The following is an 18,563-nucleotide window of genomic DNA, read 5'->3' on the forward strand; positions in this document are numbered from 1 at the left end:
ATTATTTATATCATTGACAAAATTGATCAGCTAAACTTTAACGAAATTAACAATAAATGAAAAACTACTAAAAATGTGCTACTCGATACCAATCCAAATCCGGAAGATTGTCGTAGCTGATGACTCGGCAGTTTTCTATCAGTTCCAAATCTGTCTCGGATATCGAAGTGACCTCCTTAATTTTATCGCCATCTCTATCGACATCCCCGGATCCCGAAATCGGATGACCAACGTCATCGCTCAAGGCGTTCGCCTGCGTCTCGCTGGGACTCTCTATCATATTAATTTCAATCTGGTCATCTCTCCCACCGGTTCTGCGAATCGCCTGCAGCTAAGTTTCGGGGACGGAAAATATTGGCTTGAGAAACAATTTTTTTTTTTCCTTTAGCCTTCTTTAACTACTTGTGAGACTTTTTACTTGAACAAAGTCCGTGGACTTGTTATTCCTACTCTGCGGGGAATCTTCGATCACGATCGTTTCCGGCACGAACCTTTGGTCCGTTTCGGTACTCGACCTCACCTTTAACCATCAATTTTCATTTTTATTCATGCCTATGTGTTTGTGTGTATGTATGTATTTATGCGATCGCGTTACGCAGCATCGCTAATTCATTGGTATATGTCAATTAGTGTATACGTAGGTATTTACTAAGTCTTGTTAAGTACTAACGCGTCGCCAAGTGTTAACAAGATTTTCTCAACCACGTGTTGATTCTTAGCAAAGAAAGATAAGTCTCGTTGTCTGGTTCGGCATTAGAATCGACTCTCGTTTCAGGATTTGGCAAAGTTTCCTGAATCTCACTCTCCTGCCCATGGCATTTGCTCACCTCAAAACCGCTTGTTGTCGTCGTATGGTTTGAAGGAGGTTCGCTCTTCCTCCCAAGTATCTTCACTTCCTTCTTTTGTAATCGTTGGTCGGGAGCCAAAACGGACGTAAACTGGGAACCCGGATACTGGTCATAACTGTAGCTGCCGAACATGTTGAAATCCTTGTAAGCATCCCCGTGCCCAAGAATCTTGACCGTCTCGTTCGACCCGGAATTACCAAATTGAACAATCTTCTCTTGTCCGAGCGCAGTCGTCTTACCGTGATTCTTCGGGCCCAGTATCTTTACTTCCGGTTTAATAATCGCCGTCGTATTGACAAGCAAATCATTACCGTTATCAAAATCGGGAAACCGTGGTGCTTTCGAACCGACATCGATGAGCTGGCTTTTAGCGATCGCATGATCGTTCGACGAAAGAATAGCGGCGATGCTGTGGTCGCTTGGGGAGTTATTCGAAGGTTTGAAGCTCGTGAAGCTGTTGCTGAGGGTCGGCGTGCTTCTCTGAATCAATGGGTTCATTGAATCCGACTGTAGATCTCGGCCGATCGCCTTGCTCATTGCAGTCTGCAGAGCGTCGTCCTGCAGAGCCAGAATCGGCTGAACCGAGAGGCCGTTAATTGGACTACAGAAATCTTTATTGTAGTCGTAAATTTTCTCCTGATCGAACACCGTCGACGTTATGATCGTTCCGTTTGCTGGCCGGACCGTCTCCAGCTGATGCAGACTCTTACCGCCCACGATACCGATGTCCTTTTCATCGAGGACCTCGATCCCTTCCATCGGGACACTTTTTAGAGGACCTGACCCGCCTCCGGCGTTTAGGACGGTTATTTGGCCGCTCGTATCCCCGATTTCCATCCCCTGGTTGTTCGCGCTACAGCCGCGCATGTTCACGACCGATATCGCTTCGGCCTCCTCGCCGTCGAGTATCGTCACGTCGTGGGAATTCTGAGCCATCAGATCACGCGCCTCGCTGTTCGTCATCACCTCGTAACGTCCGTCTTCCGTCGCTCGCACAAATTGAATTCCACCCTGAGCCGCCAATTCCAGTAAATCGTTGCAATCTTCTTGCGAATTTTTTTCAACGCCCTCGCTTCGCTGCACCTCACGCTGGTCTAGGCATGAGAACTCGGACTCGATTGGCTCAATCACACTCTCTGCAGTTCACCAGGAAACAAAGATATATTTTATCATCAGGAGGAATAAAGCAATCATATTCTGCTTATCTGGATTCGCGTAATTCGCCGCATGTACCTTGCTCCTGACCGGGTCCTGGTGGCTCGATGACGAAGCTGGAGCTGCCGTCGGGCCCGATGTGTTGGGTAACGGTGGCGACGACAGGTACTTTGATTTGCACGGCTTTGATACCGTCGAGTTCAGCTAAAGTGGGGCTGAGGCTCATTTTTCCAGCCATACGCAAGTCCTCAGCAGTAGCCGGTGTCAGCATCTGTTTGTGGGTTTTTGTTGTGTCAATTTTCATTGGTTGGTATTGTTTTTGCAACTTACGTTTTTCTATTTTCAATCTTAATTTTGCACAGTGGTACGTACTACGTATTGGCAATTAAGTGACGAAATTACGATCTACGTTTCTAACTCTCTACTACTAAGCACGGATGAGTATAATGTATGCATGTAGAAATGAAGTACTGGCAGTGTGTGAGTGATCTCCGACGCCGAAATGAATGAATCTTCACGGTCGCTGTATTCTTCACATTGCAATTACGATACTTGACAGAATTCACTCTATTCTAAGGAATAAAATCGAAGAAATGCTGAATTCCGGGATTTTGGGTGAGCATTGATCAGGGCGTTCTTTTCGAGAAAATCAAATTAAAATGTAACGATTTGAAATAAAATTTATGTATTTTCCGAAAAAACAGATGAAACGTTTATAAAAACAAAATTGAAAAAATTTTAACACTTTTAATGTGGTAACTTGACGATTTTTTAAAAATTAAAACCTGAATTCTACAATTCCATGGAAATCCTTGAAAGCGATGGAGATCAAGTCCGTTTCCTGAGAACAGTTCCAATAAGTATGAATGTATGTAAGGTTTTATAGAGTCAAAGTCATCGTGAAAGAATGAGAGTATAAAATGGGTGTCGCCTCATAAATCGTCAATTTCGTTGAAACTTTTTCGAGTAATTGTAAAGCTTGTAAAACACAGCCAGTTTTTCTCTTTCCATTTTATGAGAAAGTTTTGGAGTAACGAATATTCGAACCTTTTCATAGGTATATCATCCACGTTTAATGTCCTCATAAGATTCGCGGAAATTGCATTTCTTCCGAGCATTTAATATCAGTCCGATTGCGGGATCACTTTTTTTTAAATATTCTTTGGAACGTAAAGTAGAAATTTTTAAAGATTAAAAATTACAATTTAAGAGTATTGCTTGAGAAATTTATGAAAAGACAATTTACAAGAAGTTCTGCACAATCATTATTCACAGATATTTGCGAAAAACTAAATTAGAAAAAACTCGGGGTGTTTCGAACTGCTCCTTATACTTAAAGAATTTAAGTTTCAACCAGATTGAAAATAGTGAGTTTTGAAATTCGGTGAATTAGGATGCAAGCCTTATAAGTATGGTATGTGTTTAACAACTTCCTGCAACAAAAAAACCTCCAAAAAATTCCAGGTAAGCTTGAAAGACGTCTATCAATAAAAATGTTGCAACTATTTATCAAGTATCTAGTTGAAAATTTGATTTTTGTGTTGCGAGCGATGCTAAGAACTATGCTACTGTCAAATACTTGAACTACATGGAAACGGTCAAGCACAAAACAAAGCAAAAAGTAGTTTTTTTTACATAGACTACCAGCATCTGCGAAATAAGTAGATCTATAATACGTTGAAAGTACAGGTTGTAAAAAGGATTAAAATACTTGAAACGTGTAGAAAGAAGCAACGTTCAATTAATTACTTGTTTGCAATTAGCGGCACTTCCGACTTTAACGAGGACCGGAATTCCTTTGGCTGGTTTGAAGAGAGCAAACGGCGTTTGTCCTTCTAAGATAGCGTTTTCCATCGCCTTCGTCTCGATTTTATCTACAATCAGGCTGCCCGAGTGTAATCCATCCTTTTTCGAATAAAGAAACAGAAAAATGTTAAGATTTTGCTACGTGCTAGTTATGTTTGCCGTCGAGATACGAGCTAGAAAAAAAACATAAGAGCTATCAAAAAATATAAGCATTATTTTGCACAAATATACCAACGGGCTTTAAATTCTCTTTATCGGCTACTGCGTCGATGATCTGCACCGGACGCTCCCCGTTCGACATGGGTACAAGGCTTACGGGTTTGCTGGAAGAAAAATAGCAGTTTGGAAATCGGTCCGCGGTAGAAATAACTACCTTGCAGGAAGTGATTGTCTCGGAAGGTTTAAGGTATAAAGGAAATGTCGTACTTTTTCTGACCCTCTTCGGTTCCGGCGGCGTCCTGTAGGACGGCGGGAGCGTTTTGCTGGCGATATTTTATTCCGTGCTTGTACTCCTCGTGGGATCTTAGTGAAAATCGACGGGGGAATTGTTTGCCGCATATGCCGCATACGTACGGCATTTTCTCCGCGTGGGCGTGAGCCTTTACTTTGTGGCACATCAGGTTCGACATCTGATTGAAACCCTTTCCGCAAATCTCGCATTTGTACGGTCGTTCGTTTGTGTGGGTGAACACGTGGTTTCGCAAGTTTCCTAAGACGGGACGAAGCATTCCGAATTCTATTATTAATTACTATATACGCAGGTTGCGGTCGGCTTGCGATCCGACGCGAAATAATTGTCTGTATCTAATATACACTCACGTAAAGTACAAGCATATCGTTTCTCTTATTATTCATTATTGATCTTATTCCAGCTTTAGTTTTTTTTTAATGCAAAACTGGTTCGCATGATTTTTTTTTCTTTGCCAATCTCTATAGTTCGCTTTCAGAAAGTCAAATAAATTTTAGGAAACTCTCAACTTATAGCTGTAAACTTATTTTGATCAAATCCTTATATTTTTCTGATTTCTCAAAAGCGATCAGTAATTTTGCATTATTGATTACTGTTCAGCAAATGCTTCACCACTCTTTCCGAAAGTGTCTGAAACTTAGGCTCACCAAATAAAAAATACCTACATTTCTGCCCTTTGACACATTTCTGAGAAAGCTGTTTGGCTCTATTTTTTATACTATTTGATTCGTGTATTGAAAATTACGGTGGAAGTGAGGATAATTTTTTTTTTGAGATTAGTACAAAAATTAAAAAAGCATACGAACAAAGTCAGCAATCTGCATCCAGGTTTCTTATGTTACATAAAATTTTAACGTGAAATTCGTACGTAACATTCATGGATAGATCGGATAACAGGATGGATAAATGATAGAGGTATATAGGAACTGTTACCTTTTTGGTGAAAACCCTTCCCACACAAATGACATTTATGGGGTTTATGTTCAGAGTGAGTCTTGCGGTGGGAAATCAAGGTGGATACTCTAAAACGTTGAAGAAATCAAAGGGTTAGAGAGGAGCGAATTTCCGTTACGTGAAATTGTTAATAAATCGGTAGCGTACAACGCGTATATTTAAATAACCACCACCTGTTGAACGTCTTTTTGCAAAACTCGCAAACGTAGGGACGGGCATCGCTGTGAATCGCACGGTGTTGACTCAGGGTGGATAATTGTCTAAACGCTTTGCCGCATGCTTCGCACTTAAAATTTCGCTCGTCCGTGTGAGTCGGCAAGTGTCGCATCAAGGTGTACTGGTGCCGAAATTCTTTGGAGCCTATTTTTCGATTAAGTTTCATTTTTTTGTCTGAACTTGTTTTTACGCGTGATACGTTTGTTAGTAGAAAATGAACGAAACATAAACAAATAAACTTGAAGAAATAAATATTCACCAATCGATTTGCCCCAATATTCAATGTTCTAACGAACGATATTGATTGACTTTGGTATACTTACAGATTCCACATTCCCAGATCTTTAACGTTTTTCCGTCTCTCTTAAGGTACTTGACGAAATGTAATCTCGATCGAGGGTCGTCCTTGTCGACGAGCCGCGGAGCCGATGGGACCTCGTTCATCGGGTGAGAATACATCACGACGTTGTTGTCCTCGTTCGCGTTTTGCTCCAAAATCTTACGATAAAATATAAAGATTAGTGGAACTAGTAAAGGTATTATAGAAACCTTTCAAAATGCTTTTAAACTATTATTTCCGTTACAGGTTTATTATTCATTCCAATTTAACATGCGATTTGCTAATGATCACACTTGATCATTGATATCTTATGCTGTACCTTGTATTTTATCGTGTCTTTTGCCAGCAGTTTCGTTATCGACCCGTCAACGTTCATCACCTCGGATCCGATCGCTGCATCGAGATCCAAACAATCTCCCTAAAAATTGTCAACAAATCAATTCACAGAAGTCGCAATTTTGATTTTTATCTTGAATTTTTCCAATTTTTATCATTTCATAGATTTAACTGAATTTTGGTTGTTATTTCTGATATACTATATCAAATATATGATTACTACTATTAGCGTTGTAAATCTGGCCCCCTTACTTGCATGAGTTGATTGCTGGATCCTGGTTCGCCTGGCATCATCGAAATATCAGTACGCCCATCAGGGCCGACGGTTTCCTCCTTAACGTACACTTCGTAAACGCTGAAAATATATAGAAAATTTTTTTTCATAAGTAAAATCGTAAATTAGCGCCGGAATACCGACATATTTGTTGTTATACAGATATGATGAACGGAATAATCACCTGATAACTTCATCTTGAACCTGACGCGGAAATTGTTGTTGAGGATCGTCGTACGGAGCGTCCCCTGCGACAGACAGAACGAAAATTTATCCCCAAGAATTATATTTTCGATACATTATTGCATCGAATTTTTCGTTAACTTAGTAATAAATTGCGGAGTTTTAGGTTTACAGAATCGATCCCCGAAAATTTTGTTCGCTATATAAAAAAGAAAAAAGATAAAGAAAGTCAATGAAAATATCGGTTATACTTCTGCTGCTTATTAGCCAGTTTTTTTTTAGAACATTCGGAATTATTTTGTTCGATTATTCATTTCAAATTATGATAAAAGGATCAATCTGTGAAATTCCGCACAACTTTTGTGCATATTTCCGTTGACCGAAGACTGTTGAAACGGCTAAATTACTTCGAAATGTTCGTAGAGTCCTAGTCTAATTCAGATGTTCGGTAATTTTTATGTTATAATTACAATTTAAAAGAAAAAAATCTACTGGTGTGGTTCAAATGGTTAATCCATTGAATTTGAAATTATCCAAGAGAAAATGAGCCCAGTTGAAAACGAAAGTCCGTCGCGAGCGAGTTATCAATCTGTGTAAGCATGCTTACGTCAAGTTGAAAAAAAATGCAACGCTGCCGTTACCGAACCTGCCGAATGAATCTTTGATTCCGACACGGAGAGGCGTGTCATTTTGAAATCGAAGAAAGACGGATCGTTTTTGAAGAGGAGACACTAATGGGGTAGGCATTAGTGCATAAGTTGATCGTGACCTACGCCTTTGGCCATTGTTGCTCATGGCGGGGATACGAATGGGGAATGAATGCGACATTAAATAGTAAGGGCCTAGCTGTCGGTTCGTCGAAATACAGATCGCAAGGGCAGGATGAACGCGCCCCGACGGTGAAAATTCATTTTTTAAACAAAACTAATCAACCCAATCGTAAGCAAGCCAGCAAGAGATACCCACTACTCCGATTTTCCTCGTTATAGTAAATAAACGAAAACCGCCATATTGGCAGTTCATTTCACAAAAATAAATGCAGCAATGGTAACTAGAAGAGCAAGTTCGCGATGCGGATTATCGAACGGTTATAGAGATCAGGTAAACGGTACGAAAAATATCAACTCACATGTGTAGCTCTGTAGTAAATTATTGTGACTCATTTTATTGATATTGCAAATATCAGTTCGGTCTCACCAGGGTAGTCTGCGCGTCTTGCTACAAAACTGTGCCAACACAACCCTGAAGTTGGCCGTTTGTCATTGGCGTGATCTACGCCCCCGGTGGTCGATTTATTTAACACAGTGTGTGTTTCTCATAATATAAATCGCGAAGGGTCGTTGACCTACGACTTACGCCAAGGTTTATCACTAGATGACCAAACTCGGCAAATACTACGATCTGATATAGGCGAATCACCCTGAAAAAAACAAATTATCGTTGCTTTCATCGGTGTAGATATGACACAAACTTCAATCAATCAATGCTATCATGTGTCACGGCTGCATTCGTGGAAATCAGATAAAGCCAATGAGTAATTTCCGTCACCAAATATCACAACATTCCGTATAACCTTAGTCTCTACGTCCGAGAGTTCATTGACAAATTTGTCGAAGAAGTAAATACATATTTTGTGGGTAAATACGATACTTCCACTGGTTGTCAATCAATTGTCAATCTTTAATTGCGTAAGGTCGAAGGCGAAGCTCGTCGACTGTGTCGATAAGGTAGGATGCGCGAATAATACGCACGCATTTACCGGCCGAGGATACGAAGGTTGCCCACAGGCGGAGTGGAAGAATAGTCAATTTCACACTCTCACGAGCGTCGGTGAATTTCGATTCTATTATTTCTCAATTCTTCGTGTTTCCACTTTTGGACGTCCACTTTAACCTGCGAGGTTATGTCCGTACAGTGGTCCGTGGTCTGTACATCAGTTGAATTTGTGCTACGAAGAACGTATTTGTGCTTTCTAACTAACAATAATAATAATAATAATAAATATTGCTCGGATAGTAATATACGAATAGGTGTACGCTGAATTGAATGTAACGTTGTTGAGAAAATATCGTGGATAATAATACAAGAAATAACGTGAAATATGAGCATAGCTACGCAAAACCCGATAATAATAAAAATTTCTCATCATAATTCGCCTCTGACACTTGAGCTGGCGCGCAACATATAGAGTACCTGTTTAATAATAAATCAAGGTTCGATCTATTCGCCGACTGCGGATAAAAATTCGATGATATATTCCAATACCTTTAGAAACTCAGCCTTGTTCCAATGTATCCAGCAATAAGTAGTTGGTCCATCGCCGAGTGTTATTATTATTGCACGCTTCACTGCTGTCATTATTATTGTTATTGTGATTTCGTAATTTACATATTGTAATCGTATGCTAATTGATTCTTAACATATCTACATACCGCTGCATTATACTTTTCACATTTTTACCTCAGTCTAACGCTGCGATATGAGCGGCGCGGTCTCCTTATACGATGGGACGGGAAAGAAAGAGGCGACTCCTAAGAACAATACTTTGGAAAACGGCGGAGGTGCCACAAAAAAGTTATCCAGAGGCATTTCAAGAGCGACTGAAAATGCTGCGATAGTTTCTCACGCTCGCTCCCAACTTGCTCCTTTGGGAGCTGTAGATACGCCGGAATTCACATTCTCCTTACCGGATCTTTCTGTTTATCCAGGTCTGTTTCTTACCAATCAAAATCAACTAAACAACTTAATTATAGCGAACACATATATAATAATTTATTGCAGCGATCTTACATTTAAAAGTTTGTGCGAACGCCAGGAGAATTACTTTTCTTATGTCGAACAGATGATTTCCGTGAATTTTTGGAGAGAGATTTGATCGAAGGAGGCTGCCTCACGTCTCTGGAGTCTGCGGGCCGTTTGAATTGGTGGTGCGGAGTAAATGGAAAAAACGGAGGATCCAGAGTTCTCTGGCCTTTGGCTACATCAGGCGATGGAAACTGCCTTCTGCATGCAGCATCGCTCGGGATGTGGGGTTTCCATGACAGATTATTGACCCTTAGAGACGCGTTGCACACGACATTAGCTAAAGGAGAATGTCGACACGCCCTTTACAGGTATAAAGATATTATTTCCTGCCAGTTATTGTAGCTAAAAATAACAAGAGCCAGGAGTTCGTATTGGTTTCTGAAAAAACTCATTGACGTAGTAATAATATAATTTCATTAACAACGCACAAGTAGCAATAGTAATTTTGCACATTAGGTAAAATGCCTTGTTTCATTGATCTACGTATCATTATATAAGGCGATGGAAATGGAGGCAAATGGGACTGAATGCAGTTGCTGGGCTGGCTTATTCCGCAGCTGAATGGGCTGACGAATGGCAAAGCCTTGTGGACATGGCATCTGCACATCCTCGTAATCCAACTGCTAATTCGTACCAAAGTTTGGAAGAGGTAAACGCAATAACCACGTTTTCAATAAAGAAAGAAATCTAATTATCTCAATGTCATCTATATGCATCAGTGTGTGTCTACCAATTCTAGGGAAGACAGAAAATTCTACAATTATTGCTGACAGTAAGAAAGTTTGTCTAAAACTGAAATTGCATGAGTATGTATTGAAAAATCACATATTTTCAGGTCCACGTATTAGCACTAGCGCATGTACTGTGTCGGCCAATAATAGTGATAGCTGAAACGATGCTGAGGGATGCAGAAGGCGTTGCTTTAGCACCTATTCCGTTTGGCGGAGTTTATTTACCATTTGAAGTTCCGCCGTCCCGATGTCATCGAACCCCGTTACTATTGGCATACCATTCTGCTCACTTTTCACCTCTCGTCACCGTTGACGGATCCAGTAGTGAAAACGGAGGCGGGGAAGGGGTCAGCATTCCTCTGGTGGATCCAGATTCAGGGCAGCTTTTACCAGTTTTGTTTTCTGTAGACCCTGGTCCACACTGGGATTCCAGTAACGCTTCTGAAACACTACCACCTTCACATCTTGACGTGGTTAGTATTTGGGAATTCGAAATGTCTTACTGTTTCATTGTCCGGTGACAGTTTCATAGTATAAGCATATTGGGTTTTTAAGGAAGACGTCGTTTTACTTCGAGAATACTTGGACTGCGATTACCAGCTGTTGACTCCCGAGGAAATAGAAAGGTAATATGTCACTTATGTAGCCGTGATGCGTTAAAGATGTTTAGCAGCTTCTTTGAAGTAGCTACTTGATAGTGTTGTATATTATGTTAAAACTCAATGCTTTCTCAAAATATTAGGGATTCTGAAACTGACAATCCATCATCGAACAAAAGTCGAGCAGCAAAGCAGTTACTCGGAGTTGCCAAACAGTTTGGGTCGATTGGTAAATCTGTAAGTCGAAGATTATGGTCGATGGCGAAAAGACCCAAAAGTCCACCATCCGCATCGGGAGCTTCTGGTGCTCTTTGTGTTCAAATAAGAAGTAAACGGCATCAATATGCTGACCAAATGCTTCAAAATTATTTGCAATGTGCTAGTGCCAGGTGTGTTATATCGGCGTAAATAATTACCGCTCAATTCGTTTACAGAGTTTGTTGGCAATTAATAGTTCTGCTTAATCAATGCCTCAACTATTTGCTAGTGTCGCATAATAGTAATTGCAGAATGTGAATGCAGGTATTTACGCGAACAGCGGGTTCAGGATACTGGAACCGAAATGAATTACGGAGCTGGAAAGTCTAAGTTTTACGCTGCGAGCGACAGAAGCAGCCATGTCAGTGTCAGCAAGCTACTTCCAACGAACGCGAACAGCAAGGATCGCACTCTTTATCTATCTCGGTAATAGAACAAGATAGTACCGAAATACTAAAAAAATATCAGTTGCTGGCTAATTATTATTTAACTGATGACAATTCTTACAGATCGACGTTCTACAACAATCAGCCATTTTCCGGGGATGTAAGATCTGAAAAATGGAATAATAGTATCCCCGTCGAGGTTAGTTACTGTATTTATTATACTAATCAGTTTCCGGTATACCATGTTATTGTTGGCCCGAATATAAGTCGAGATTTTTGGTAAGCGACCTCAAAAACCCTCAAAAACCGTACTCGACTTATATTCGGAATTTTTAGGGGATCTGCATTATCAACTGAAAATTTCGTTATCGACCGATAATTGTAATATTCGTGCATTGCGCAGGCGTGCCTAATCTCGAAATTTGAAAATTCGAACTTCAATTTTTTCACAGCATCAGTCTGAAGTTGGAATAAACAAATTGTTCGTTGGATGTTTTCGTGCGTGTAATAATTGAGAAAATAAATATTCAAAGTGCAAATACAATCGAGTGTCGGGGTTTACAGACAAATCAAGTGAACAAAAACGTTCGTCATAGTTATGATCTGAGTTTTAAACTAATAGTTGTGCGGGAAGCCGAAAACACGAACAATTGCCAAGCTGCGTTAAAATTCGGTATATCAGAGAAAAATGTACGCGATTGTCGGAAAATTAAGCAAAAGCTAAAGTATTCTGAAATTCGACTTGAATTCGGATTCAAAAAACAAAAATTCTCGAATGCGAGGTCAACTAATATTCGGGGTCGAGTTATATTCGGACCAACAAGGTAATTTTAGAGTGAAAATCGTTGTAACGATTGTTACAAATATCCGATCATGGGACAGGCAAATACCGTCAGGTTTCCTCTGTAACTCAAGACAAATGAACCAATCTGTAAACTGATCTATTTTTCAGGATGAGCGGACTGTAAGACCGTGTCGTAACGGGGATTGTCAGTTCTTTGGCTCTGCAGAAAATCAGTACTACTGTTCAAAGTGCTCGGTGGAGCAACCTTACCGCTAATTTGCAGTGCCTATTCCGATGACAATAATTTCTGTCTTGCTAATAAGTATATATTGGCGTATTACACAAAATCAAGGTACAGATAATAACACTAGTCTTCTAAGTCGGAAATCCTAACCGATCGCAGCTATATCATTATACTTATATACATATATATTTATAACATACATATATAAGTACGCGACGTAATTTTTCGTTCTATAGTTTTCTCACTATATTTATTAATAACATTTATATTTTTGGCCGCTCATCAATCACACGAGATCAGTGCAGACATGATTTTCATAAAATCATCGATTTCAAAATAGGAATTAAATGAGAAAGTGAAAATTCGGTGCAACTCTACCACTGATCCTTTTTAATATTGTGTATTTCTTTTCTGTGTTGAAAGTATAAATCTTCAACAAACTCCATTCATCTCGCGACCTCCTGGTGACAATAAACTCATTCATTCATCAACTAGAAATTATAATCTCTAAACTAATAGATATTATAGTATATAAACCCACCTTGAGTATCGGATAACCGTTAGTAATTTGATATTACATATATCTACATTTATAGAGTATTTTCAACGATTTTAATGATAATTTGATGAAGATCATGATTTTGTTTCCGTAGTCTCGACTGTTTTCAACTTGATTAATTTAAGTTCTTCGCTAAATGAAATCCACTTTTTCGTTCGAATTTTGCTTTACGCGCCCCGATATAATCTGTAAAGAATATAAATATTATCGAATGACATAGTTATATGCGCATTATTTATGTGCCTTGAATAACGCTGCGTAAAGCCATAGTTTTATTGTCGTAGCACAAGCGTCGGTACAAATTCTTTGTTATGTTTCAAATTTTACAGTTACGCGTTAGAGTAGAGATATGCTTTCTGCGGTTTTGACGTTTTAGTAGTTCTGAGCTTTAAACGTGAAACTTTTTGTGGGAATGCAAGACAAATCAATATAGAGACAAGAAAAAAAATTTATAAATAATATGCGGAGCCAAAGTCAAACGTTCTATTGCATATCTTTGAACATTTTGCAAAGGAATTGGATTAAAATCAAACCAAAATTGGAGTGATCTATACTTACCAAAAACTATGAGAAAGAAAATAATAATTTTGTACATGCATAGGTTTGTTTATGGAAAAAAAAACTTGAAACTACGTGTTCAATTCGATCAGTAGCCTAGCTTGTAAATTTATTGAATTGACGCTGAACATATGAATATCAATTCAAACGGAATCAAAAACCTGCTCGATTTCCATGTGTGACAGTAATTATATATATAGCACTTCTTTGGGGTATATATTGTAAAAATTGCGTTGAGAATTACTTAGTATGTGAACTCACATGGGCGAATGTTTTTTAAACTTGTCAAATACCGCGATCGAAGTGACTTTCACTAGAAAAAGTGCCGCCCGTATAATTATTGTCGCACGTGTAACTTGGACAGATTTTTACCACAAAGATACAAAAAATCGGTATCTATGAATAATTATAGACTGCAATAGGTTGTGCATCGCGAACCAAAATCAATATTCGAAAACAATCTTTCATCATTACGGTGTATTACCGTGTATAAAACGTATTCTAAAGGCTAAGGACACGAAGATTCATATTTTCTTATCATTATCATACACTTCGTGTGTTGACTAATGTAGGTTTAAAAATTGCATCCGGACGGAAGAATATTATTGAGGAGAACAGCGATAGGTTCGATATACTATCATGTAATGTATATTCTCTCATAACAAGCTCTCAAGCTTTAGTATTAACGTAATGTTAAGTGTGTTATCCGCAATATAAATACTAGGGTGGCCCTTATTTGGTGTTGAAAAAATTTCAATGTGTTCGCCGCCTCGATGGCTTCAAATCTATCTTTTATAAATCTCTGTAGAAGATCAGCTCGCTATCTCAATGCGAAGGTATGCCTGCAAAGACTAACTTTTGCTCATTCAACTTTTTGTCGTAACGTCTGGGCGTTATAGGATCCTGGGACTTGGCGCATCTCTCGAACGATACCCTATGTAAGTCTGTAAAAAAGCTGGAAGTCTCTTGCATGTTTCATTATTACTCTTTAAACAATCATTTGATATCAATAATCATTTTCTTGGTATATCCTGATTTTAGGGTCTAGATCGAGATAGTAAAAATAAATCATGATATACAAAGAAAGTGATTATTTATGTAAAATATTATTGTTTAAAGTGTAATATTGTAACATGCAAGAGACTTTCGGTCCATTTTTCGAGCACCCAGAATGTGATAATAAAAAGTCAAAGGTGGCAAAATCATAAAAATGCATGTTATTTAAATGGACAAAAGTTAGCCCTTAAGGGCACACCCTCACATTGAGATAAAGACTTGAATTATGAAACAGGTTTAAAAAAATATATTTGGAACCAATTGGGTCGCGTCTGCAGAAAAATTCTCTCGAGCCTTAAATAAGGATCATTCTAATGAATGCACGAGTTTAAAATCGATGTATTTTTGAATCAAAGCAATATTTTAACGCTTTTAAATATAAGTTTCTAAGTTATTCTTCGTACATATGTTATTGTCTCGGATTCTACAAATTCTTATCAGTTTTGTTGTTTACATTATTGCGTGTGTATACTTTTTTTTATTAATTTTTTTTTGTTTTTCGATTGCACCTCCTTGTTTGTGTTTGCGGTGTCGATTTTGCTTTTTCACGGATTGAACTTATTGCCGCTAACTAATAATCGTTAGCCTTACGGAATTGAACATTGAAGCTTGAAAACTATATGCATATTTCTCGAAAAATATATTTATAACAATTATTGTCCTGTGATTATTCTACACATTGTGTACATACATATGTACTCGAAATTCATTGGTACATAAAATTTAATTTCATACACAATTGTTCAAGCAAAAAACCCTGTCTGTAAGAAATAAAGAATATTTTTTATATAAAACTGGTATTAAAATATTGACTACTCGTCGCATATCCATTTACGATAACTCTGTGGTGCATTTAAAAGTTTCGACTCACCCGCTTATCCATTTTCAGAGAAGGAGGGGCAGTTTTCATAGCGGCACCCTGGATATGAAAAATTGAATTTCCACTACATCCCCACATTTTCAAGTCTAGAGAATCCGCATCTCTGATCATTTTCATATCAATTCTTGGATGTGTGTATATAACTGTTTCTATGGTAAGATTTACGAATTATTTGCAAAATACAAATATTTTATTCCTCAATTATAATTGGAAAAAAAGAAAAAACTTGAACTCAAAATTTTCCATGCAATTCGGTATATTGCATAGTTTGACTTGGAATTTCACTAAGAATTTTTTTAAATATCATATTAGATTCAAAATTATTTGAAAATATGAAAACCTTTTTACCCAAAATTTTTACTATCACAAATCACTGGGAAGATCGGTAACTCCTAGATCTTCCAAACCGGCCGCTTCTTATGTCTTATTTCTTTCTTACTGTAAGAAACTTTTGATGGAATAAGAAAGTCTAAAGAAGATGAGACACTTTTTCTTGGGGGAGGGGGTGAGCAATTAATCATCGCTTCCGCAATAGCGATCGTTCGAGTAGATGACTTATACGACTGCATCGATTCGCAGCCGCGAGCTGAGCGGCGGAAAGTGCCTGAATAATAAATATTACAAGGGTTCCGCGATTTTCTGCGGGGAGATATAGAAAAGTAAGGGTGCCGGGGCTTCCACGGACGCTATGGTCAGCCGGAATGACGTAAAGGGCTCCAGTGGCCTAATTGTACCGCGCAGGATGATGTTGGGTCGGCGGGTAGAAGCCGAAGGCGCTGCCCCTACCCTGATGGTGAGTGCGGTAAAATATACCACGGGCTCCAATTCGTCTCCGGGGTCCCACACCCGTAAAAACTAATGTTACACGACGCTACAGCCCCGCACGTGCCTCACCGTCTCGAGAACCCCTCTTCCACACTCCCCTTCCCCACGAATTGCTTTTACACTGCAGACGTTGTTATATCCGAACCCTGCATGCTCATAGCTCACCTCCACGTATCTATGATGAAAGGAATGTACGGTAAATTGTTGAATATTGGGAAATTGGTTGATTGTCATTGAAAATATTGGTGAATTGTTGAAGATTTGAAAATTGGTAAATTGTTAAATTTTGGGAAGTTGGTAAATTGTGATTGAAAATACTGGTCAATTATTGAATATTTGGAAACTGGTAAATTGTTATTGAAAATATTGTTAAATTGTTGAAGATTTGAAAATTGGTAAATTGTTAAATTTTGGGAAGTTGGTAAACTGTGATTGAAAATATTGGTCAATTATTGAATATTTGGAAATTGGTAAATTGTCATTGAAAATATTGTTAAATTGTTGAAGATTTGAAAATTGGTATATTGTTAAATTTTGGAAAATTGGTAAATTGTGATTGAAAATATTGTTAAATTATTGAATATTTGGAAATTGGTAAATTGTTATTGAAAATATTGTTAAATTGTTGAAGATTTGAAAATTGGTAAATTGTTAAATTTTGGAAAATCGGTAAACTGTGATTGAAAATATTGGTCAATTATTGAATATTTGAAAATTGGTAAGAAAATATTGGTCAATTATTGAATATTTGGAAATTGGTAAATTGTTATTGAAAATATTGTTAAATTGTTGAAGATTTGAAAATTGGTAAATTGTTAAATTCTGGAAAATTAGTAAATTGTGATTGAAAATATTGGTCAATTATTGAATATTTGAAAATTGGTAAATTGTTAAATATTGGAAAATGTCCTCATGACGTCAGAGCCTGATTGTCGGCGCCATTTTATCACCACATAACCTAGTTTTTGATTTTAATGGAGGCGAATCGTAATTTTCCGGGCTTCAAATTACTCATGTCAGATAAATTAATCAAATGCAAACCTGTTATAGCACCCACACGCGAAAAAACACAGTAACGATCAGCTGTTAGTCTGGTTGTATTAGTTTGATTTTTTTTCACCAGATGACGCATTGCAAAGTGGCATTCCCAATAATTCGTCACCCAGTAAATATATTGAAAAAAAAAATCCTTCATCTTTCTCTATCTTTTTCTTACAAATTGACGACTTTCTCATTTTTTTTTCATATCTATATGTCGCCATTTTATTTTGTCGAAAAACAACGATTGATTAATCTTATTCTAGAATGTTTAAACCGTGTTTCATATTTTCTTGGTTGAAAATCCGTCGTTTTTCGTTGGTCTGGTAACGAAGGGTTGAGTACATGGAGAGAATAAGAGAGCGGATCTTACTCAGATCTGCAAAAAAAGAGAGACACGTCAGGTTGTTTGGTAAAATATACTTTATTGATTGAAGAATTTACTATGTTAAGAGTGAGAACCACTGTGTGCTGAGTAAAATCTGTTACATTTATAATAAAAAATATAGTTGACGTGGGTATTTTATTTTAAAAATCTTGATCTGCCCCTCTTTTCCTGCAGTTTTGAATAAATTCTGCTCGTTTTCTTCTCTCCGTGTCTGCTGCAACGTCTGTAGTACTGCAGAGGTTTTTTTATTCTAGCATTGTATTTCTATTCGAATAGAATGCATGTATATTTATAGAAACGGCTTATCACCAAATCTTGGTTTCAAATTGTCGGTTTTGGTGCAGAGAATCATACATCGATCATGAATATATGATCTAGGAATGCACAGAAAATCATACAAATAATCAGTAGCGTCGTGGTCAAAGTTGATGGATAACACTCATGAACAAACAAAAAAAAAAAAAAAAAGTTTCCTGTAGAAATTTACATAAATGAATTCTCGTATCTTTGATAAATCGAGACATTTTTTTGAAAACAGTTCTATGCAGGATTTCACACTGAAAACTGTTGCACGGGCTTTATTGTTAGATTATTAAATGTGATAATTGAAGCAAATTTACGGGTAGCTCATCATCCGTTAAAGTATCTAATTGTCAAAAGTTATTACTTTAAATCGTGAATCCTTGATTATTATTTTCTATAATGCACATAAACGTTTGATACAAACGAGTAATTTACGATTTTTTAATAAACAAATTACTCTCAATATGGTTTCGATTTTATCAATAAGATCCAATCTCACCGAATGACTATTCAGTAGTTTGTTGAAATCAACCGAAAATTCATTGTCGAAATTTGACCGTTTTTATGT

General features: G+C 37.8%; 2 protein-coding genes across 3 annotated transcripts; one reads left to right on the forward strand and one right to left on the reverse strand.

Moving 5' to 3' along the window:
* Positions 1 to 88: 88 nt before the first annotated feature.
* Positions 89 to 7,948, reverse strand: LOC124412170. Its single transcript, XM_046891837.1, has 11 exons — positions 7,711 to 7,948; positions 6,583 to 6,646; positions 6,377 to 6,479; positions 6,108 to 6,206; positions 5,772 to 5,946; positions 5,406 to 5,592; positions 5,212 to 5,300; positions 4,286 to 4,518; positions 3,753 to 3,947; positions 2,082 to 2,274; positions 89 to 1,984 (listed from the first exon to the last, which is right to left on the reverse strand). Exons 1-11 carry the CDS (start codon positions 7,742 to 7,744, stop codon positions 684 to 686), a joined length of 2,673 nt encoding a protein of 890 aa, XP_046747793.1. The 5' UTR covers positions 7,745 to 7,948; the 3' UTR covers positions 89 to 683.
* Positions 7,949 to 8,386: 438 nt separating this feature from the next.
* On the forward strand, positions 8,387 to 13,956 carry LOC124412171 (OTU domain-containing protein 7B-like). 2 transcript variants are annotated; one of them, XM_046891839.1, is made up of 10 exons: positions 8,387 to 8,407; positions 9,047 to 9,289; positions 9,424 to 9,694; positions 9,885 to 10,035; positions 10,222 to 10,590; positions 10,673 to 10,743; positions 10,860 to 11,105; positions 11,239 to 11,400; positions 11,484 to 11,559; positions 12,313 to 13,956. In XM_046891839.1, exons 2-10 carry the CDS (start codon positions 9,061 to 9,063, stop codon positions 12,418 to 12,420), a joined length of 1,683 nt encoding a protein of 560 aa, XP_046747795.1. In that variant the 5' UTR covers positions 8,387 to 8,407; positions 9,047 to 9,060; the 3' UTR covers positions 12,421 to 13,956. The 2 variants fall into 2 exon arrangements, with proteins under 2 accessions (XP_046747795.1, XP_046747794.1); XM_046891838.1 differs by lacking the exon at positions 8,387 to 8,407 and adding an exon at positions 8,415 to 8,794.
* Positions 13,957 to 18,563: the final 4,607 nt, after the last annotated feature.

This window comes from Diprion similis, chromosome 11 (assembly GCF_021155765.1).
Source record: "Diprion similis isolate iyDipSimi1 chromosome 11, iyDipSimi1.1, whole genome shotgun sequence".
Classification (NCBI taxonomy): Eukaryota; Metazoa; Arthropoda; class Insecta; order Hymenoptera; family Diprionidae; genus Diprion; species Diprion similis.

Excerpts from the sequence above, each read along its gene's own strand:
- LOC124412170 (XM_046891837.1), bottom strand. The coding sequence starts at position 7,744 with ATGAGTCACAATAATTTACTACAGAGCTACACAT. Across the intron at positions 5,301-5,405 it reads TGCAAAAAGACGTTCAACAG|AGTATCCACCTTGATTTCCC; the intron begins GTGGTGGTTATT and ends TCAACGTTTTAG. Across the intron at positions 3,948-4,285 it reads TAAAATATCGCCAGCAAAAC|CAAAATCTTAACATTTTTCT; the intron begins GCTCCCGCCGTC and ends ACTAGCACGTAG.
- LOC124412171 (XM_046891839.1), top strand. The coding sequence starts at position 9,061 with ATGAGCGGCGCGGTCTCCTTATACGATGGGACGGGAAAGAAAGAGGCG. Across the intron at positions 10,036-10,221 it reads CGTACCAAAGTTTGGAAGAG|GTCCACGTATTAGCACTAGC; the intron begins GTAAACGCAATA and ends ACATATTTTCAG. Across the intron at positions 10,744-10,859 it reads ACTCCCGAGGAAATAGAAAG|GGATTCTGAAACTGACAATC; the intron begins GTAATATGTCAC and ends TCAAAATATTAG.